Raw genomic sequence first — 7014 nt, 5'->3', positions numbered from 1 at the left:
CACACAAAAGTTTCTGCGAGTGTTCGCAGTTCTATATAGAACCATTTTTCTGCTAAAGAACCCTTAAAGAACCATTTTTTTTTAAAATAGTGTGGTTTGTCAAGGTAGATATTCAAATCTCAAATTCCTGTAAGAACTCAGAATACAGCCCTGGTGGCCTGTAGATTGTAATTAATGCAAATGAATTCTTATTTGTTCATCAATCACTTCTATAAAGAAAAAGAACTTCTGTATGATTTCTGATTTCTGTTTAATGCATGTCTAACGCATTTGTATGAATGGTTGCTATGCCCCCACCTAAGCCATTTAAACAAAGACTGTGTACATAACTGTAGCGTGTGGGGGTGGCTTCAGGTCTAATCCACATTTCTGTATTGTACAGAGGATCAAAATCATGATCAAATCAGTAATAAGTTGATTTACAATGACAGCCTTAGATGGGATCTTGTGTTCCGCAGTCCAGTTTTAGACCAAAGGTGCTGTCTTTGCGAATTGGTTGGACTAGTCTGATACTGATTAGATTTGTATAACAAACTTCTCAAGGTTTTCTAAAATTTTGTTTGATTTGGGGAACAGACACAGTCTCAGTTGGGTGGAACCTATGTGGCATCTCAAGGCAGTGAGCAGCCAGCAGGTTTTGTAACGTGGGACAGCTCACCAGACAGAACATGTGAACCCAGGCCATCTGAGTTATATCCCAGAGGCCTACCAGGTGCGTGAGCACTCTACCACTACACCACTGAAGCCGCAGTGAAGAGGGCTGAAAAGGAACATGAGGAAAGGAAAGGAAGTCCCCAAAAACGTGCAGGGGAAAATATATCCAAATTCTAAACCTTGATTGGCCCTCGGGAGTGCATGTCTTCTCCTTCTGGTCTGATGCCCTGCCGGACTTCGAGCGTTTATTCGTCGTTTATTCGACGGGCAGGGGGTAAAGGCTTCACAATGCTGCACAAGAGAGGCTTCAGAAAGGAAACGTGGAATATGGGGTTGATACAGAGAGCCAGGGGAAGTGCCAAACAATACCACACCGGAATGACCCCACAGACCACTTTGAAGGGTCTGATGTATTGAGGCGCCAGTTTTTGGGATGGCATTAGAAAAGGCAGGTCTTCTTCGTTGGCTGATTGGAGTGCTGGTATTGTTGGCCATGGCTCTCCAGCAACACTTCCAGCTGACAGTGGAGGTGATTGCGATGGTTCAGAGGGCATGTCTAGTGCTCACATGGGAGATGTGTGGCTAGAAGTGACCTGGTGTTTTCTGGCTGTGTCAAACAGTGCTGGGTGGCAGTTCTCCACTGCTGGTTCAATAATGAGCATTTCTCTAATGCGCAATATTTCCTGCCTCTCCTTCTTTGCCAAGAGGTCACAATATTTAAATTTATAGAGATAGTGTTAACTTCTTTTCATTTAGAAAATCAACAAAATGTGTAATCTGACCACTTGTTTAATCTTGACAGAGTACTGTTTAAGCAGACCTTGTAAATAATTGCTTATATTTAAATAAAATAGTTTTTTCTTTGTTTTTTGGATGTCTTTTAAATAAAAGCCCAAAATGTAATGAATATTACTGGTCATGCGACTTAGGCCACTAGTTCACAGAAGACATCTTTTGAATTGGGAACATGTCTAAATTGTGAGCAATATGGTCATATATGTAATAGATTTATGCATCAATATCTATATTTTGTGAACACTATTAATGCTTTCTTGTTGATCCCACAAATTATTTTGTTGAGTTTCTCATGTGTTCAAGATAGTCACATACTACACTCACACAATATCTCAACCTGATATAATTTCACATATTGTTTACACTTAAATGTTTTTTCAGACATACATATATGTCTGTTTATAGACTTCACTATATATAATCATAAACAATGGTTGCTTTGTATGATTGTGTTATATGGCATGTGTATGTTTTGTATGTGTTGTATAGTTATGTGTTAAAGGTGTAATCAGCATGAAAAAGTTACCTTCATAGCTAAATTACCAAGACAAATTAGAGTAAACTGCTATACTAATTTTTTGAGCCATTACAGAGTGCTACAAACAACAAATCAAACAGGCTGTGATAGCATGCAAGTAACCTCAGAGTACATTTTTTTTTTTACACGTGGTCCAAAAGGGTAAGAAATCATCCTGATACCCAATACTTTAGTGGAAAAACTTCCACAATTTTCACTTATTTGCTGAGTTTGAAATGAAACAAAATAAATAAATAAACAAATAAAATGTGACATAACCTTTGAACGGGACAGCTTTTATCTTGTATTTTTTGTTAATATGTTAAATTCAGCAAATAAACAGTAATTCTGTTAAGGCTGTGTATTTTCACTTAATAAAGCAACACAAAGTATCATTTGACTATGGTTGCCTAAACTTTTATGTGTATGAAGCCGCTCTACAGTCTCTAATTACACAGTGCAGTCCAGTCTAACAGGAACAGTTGTACAATTTAAGTTGTTCATTCTACAAAAAAGAGAAAAGAGAAATGAAAAAGAAAACCTTGACTTACTTAAATATTCTTCAACTAAATGACAATTTCTTTGCAGCGTCTTTGATCGAAAATGAGGCCACTGAGTTCTTTCCTCTCTTGCCTGGTGAGTTATGAGATTTATTCTGCCATAAGAAAATGATTCTAAAATTATGTGTATGTTTTGGTTCACACTTATGAAAAAAAAATAAAGAACCATTTCTTGTAATACAAAAGTGCACATACCATAGACCTACTTGGATGAAATATGATATGATATTTAATGATATTTATTCTCATCACTTTGTGAGGCTGCAAATGGATGGTTGATGGCTTATGCCTGTCAAAGCTACATGTTAATTGTAAATGCTTATATACTTATGCACACACACTACCGTGCAAAAGTCAGAGACCACTCTTCTTTTGTTTATTTCCTGTCAAAATCGGCCATTAGAGAAATTTGCATTAACAACCATATGAAACCCAGTCCCCTTCAGATAAACAGCACTTAAAGCTTTAATCTTTGAGAGAGAGGAGAAAATCAAGCTGCTTCAGATCTGAAAACATCCACAGGTGTTTCTGTCCATCCTTCCACTGTGAGAAGACGTCTCAGCGCTGTGGGTCTGAAAGGATGTGTAGCTGTCAAGAAGAACCTCACTGAGATAAGGAGACACATCAAAGAAGCTGAACAATGGACTGACCACCCCAGAGTCCAGACCTCAACATCACTGAATGTGTTTGGGATTGCTTGGATCATAAGAAGCAGAAAATGCAACCACCTCCTAAAACTTATCCTTGCAGACATGTTGTTGAAGCTTCTTTGTATTATTCTTTTACATTTTTTGAAACATACAAATTTTTACTGGAAAATAAACAAAGGAAGGGTGGTCTCTGACCATACAGTACTGTAAAGTCACTGAACATTTCAACTAATGGTTTAGACTGTTTCAAATTTCACAGAACATCTCTATTCTACTAAAATCATTATGGCACAGATGCAGCTGTTTTTGGTAGTGTAGTGTATACCTTATAGTGCTTTATTAAAATGTAAAAGGTTGGATTTCTGTTTGAAGCTATAAGGCATTTGTTAATTCGCAGAGTTTGACGTGACAGTTGTTCTGGTGGGTAAAACTGGAGCAGGAAAGAGTTCAAGTGGAAACACCATCCTGGGCAGAGAGAGTTTCTTTGAAGAAGGAGCCTCACCTGTGTCAATTACAAAAGAATGCACATCAGGGTCTACAAACCATGAAGGCAAGAGAATCTGTGTGGTCGACACACCAGGGTTATTTGGATCATTAACTAAAGAAGGAGAAGAAAAACAAATAAAAGACTGTGTCCGCATGTCAATTCCTGGTCCTCATGCATTCCTGCTAGTGATTAAAGTTGGGAGATTCACAGAGGAGGAGAAAAATGCTGTGGAGTGGATTCAGGAGAACTTTGGTGAAGATGCTTCACTCTTCACCATTATCCTCTTCACTCATGTTGATCAGCTGAAGGACAAAACTTTGGACAAGTATGTCAGAGAAAGCAGAGATCTTCTGAAGTTTATTGACCGCTGTGGTGGTAGATATCATGGATTCAACAATGACAGTAAACAGAACCAAGCTCAGGCCACACAGCTGCTGGACAAGATAGATGCAATGGTGGAGAGGAATGGTGGAACACACTATACAAACGAGATGTTTCAAAAAGCCCAGGAAGAGATCCTTGAAAAGGAGAGTAAAAAAAAAATGGAAAAACTGAAAGAAGTCGCACTAGGAACAGCAACAGCACTAGGAGTAGGAGGAGTGGTGGCAGGAGGAGTGGTTATCGGAGTCACAGGAGCTGTTGTACTGCCAGCAGCAGGAGCTGTAGCTGGAGGAGCACTTGCTGTGGGGACAGGAGCAAAGCTTCTTTATGATAGAGTCAAAAAGAAAAATGAGTAAGCATTGAAAGAGGTATTATTTAAGGAGGCATGATAATTGATATAATTACAAATAAGTTTTGGGCAAAATAACTGATAATATCTGACAATCTAAACAACAAGGCGGAATGGTTAATATATGGTATTTCGTTGAAGGGGCTCAATTTTTATCTGCATTAGCAAACCAGTTACTTATTCTTCCAACCATGACATCCAACATGTGAACATGCTTGGCTGGTTAGTCAATGAGGCCAGCAGGCTTTTATTAAACAATAACAGTCTAAACAAGTTAAAAGTGAAAAGAAGTTTTCTTACTGAGGAACGAAACATGGGCATCCATATGGAGAGCTGGAGAGTTTTTCTGGGTCTTGTGTTCTCATTCTTATTCTTGTTCTGTCTCTTTGTCTGTCTTTCAAACAATTTTCAGTAAGCTTCATATTGTTTTTCTTATTTATCTGTATCCTTTTTTAAGCCACATCACATTTTTCACTCATTTTCTAATATGTCCCTTGCATATCTTTAATAAACCAATTTTCATTGCATTAAATCATGTCAAGCTCATCCTTCTAAACAGCATTGCTAACCAGCTTCAAACTGGTATTTAAGTTGCTGAAGTACAGTCATATGTCAACAATGTCCAGAAATGCCACTGGCTTCTCTGGGCTTTAACTCCTCTAAAATGGACTCTTGCACAGTGGAAGCTCTGAAGCTCTGTTATTCCAGAGTTTAGAAGCTATAAAAGAAAATGATCAAATAAATGAAGTGCACAACGTTGAACTAACCCAATTCCAATAAAGTTGGAAGAGTATGTTAAATGCAAACCAAAGCAGGAATGAATGATCAGTAAATCACAAATGTTAAATGAAAACATTACAAAGCCAAGATTCTTAGGGTGTGTCTCAGAACCTAGTGAGCTCACTACATAGGCAATTTACATCATAATTTGCGCACTCCCGATAAGGCCATCTCAATTCCTATATACCTCAAATATGCTGCCTACTGAGGGATCTTATTTTGGCCGGATACTGAGAGAGCATTGGATGTTTACTCAGCCTGTGAGGCAGTCCTGTGATGCAGTGTGGCACATAATTTATTTGAAGACAGTGGGCAGAAGCAGTGCGGCAAGAAGCCCAGCAAGTGGTGAAGTTATCTTTAAATGTAAGTTATTCTGGTTTTCTATGGTATTTTATTTGTTTTCTTGTCACAAAGGTGCACAAACAGCCTACACTTTGCAATTTAGGTCCATCAGTGACCATTTTACAGTTTTCAGAACACTGTTAGCATGCATGATAGTGGATCTTGAAGCCTAAGGCTATTATTTTGAATAGCCAGCTGGCTGACAAACTTGCTGTTTTACCAGTTAGAACAGGGGTTTTCCAATCTTATTCACCAAGAATGGCTATAGCTGCGGGTTTTCAATGGAAGCTCCCCTGATTCTCCTTAATCAAGAAAAACAAATCATGCATGAAAACCTGCTGCCAAAAGTGCAGATACGATTGTGTTAGTCATGCATATTTAGTGATAGAATAAAATGTAACATTAGCTAATCATAACTTAAAAGTAAGTAGAAGTGGTTTACTAATCTGGGTAGAATTTTGAATTATTGAATAATGAATAATATAGGATATTTATAATCTCTTGATCTATTCTCTAACACAGTTAAAAGCCCTAATTTGATTTTGTTTGTTGACAGCAACAGGAAAAGATGACACAAACTAAAAAAGAAATATAAGGTAAGTTTTAAGACAGAGCTGAAAATTACTAGTAGATTAGTATATTAATTCAAAGATTGAGGAGTTTTCTTTTTTAAACCTTTGCATGCATTTCAAGCATAATTACAATAATAAAAAAATGCTTGTGTATAATTCAGCTAGGCAAAAGAAAGCAAACTGAAGTTAGATTACAGGTTTGTATTTTTTTTTTTTTACAAAGTACAGGAGTGGGACTGACAACCATCACCAAGGATCGTGCTGCCTGCTAGTAGAGAGAACTGTGCAAAGGACCCTTTATCATGCAATGATCCAGGAAAGCCTATAAAATCTTTTAAAAACTTTGCCTGATGATCACATACAGCTTGCAGCTGCACACATGGGTAGAGCTGTTTTTGTAACATTGTGCATTAGGTTCTCTTAGAGCTTTGATTCAAATATGGCAGCCATCTATAGTTCCAACTACACATCGGAAAGTTGCATGATTCCCCAGCCTCACAAAGCCTTGAGAAATGCTTTATAATTTTCAATTTAATTTGTTTCATTTTATTGGCCACCCCATGAATTACATGATGCACAGTTGAATGGGGCACTGCAATGCACAAGACACAACATAGTACCAAACACCAAACAGGCACTTCATTAAGTACACCTCCTTGTATATAGACTCTTTGTCCATATTATGGTTCTACAATTAGAGACTGTTCTCTGCATACTTTGTTATTTGCATTGTAACACACCACCACCATGTCAGTGTCTCTGCAATGCTGAGAATGATACACCCAAATAATACCTGCTCTGTGGGGGTCCTGTGGGGGTCCTGACCACTGAAGAACAGGGTAACAAAGTATGCAGAGAAACAGATGGACTACAGTCTGTAATTGTAGAACTACAAAGTGCACCTATATGGTCAGTGGAGCTGATAAA

General features: G+C 37.9%; 1 protein-coding gene across 1 annotated transcript; it reads left to right on the top strand.

Annotated features, from left to right (window-relative positions):
* The first annotated feature begins 1147 nt into the window (after positions 1-1147).
* LOC118797956 (GTPase IMAP family member 4-like) lies at positions 1148-4400 on the top strand. Its single transcript, XM_036557253.1, has 2 exons — positions 1148-1235; positions 3574-4400. Exons 1-2 carry the CDS (start codon positions 1148-1150, stop codon positions 4398-4400), a joined length of 915 nt encoding a protein of 304 aa, XP_036413146.1.
* The last annotated feature ends 2614 nt before the right edge of the window (positions 4401-7014 follow it).

This window comes from Colossoma macropomum, unplaced genomic scaffold, assembly GCF_904425465.1.
Source record: "Colossoma macropomum unplaced genomic scaffold, Colossoma_macropomum, whole genome shotgun sequence".
Lineage (NCBI taxonomy): Eukaryota > Metazoa > Chordata > Actinopteri > Characiformes > Serrasalmidae > Colossoma > Colossoma macropomum.
This window is presented reverse-complemented; position numbering and strand designations above follow the sequence as displayed.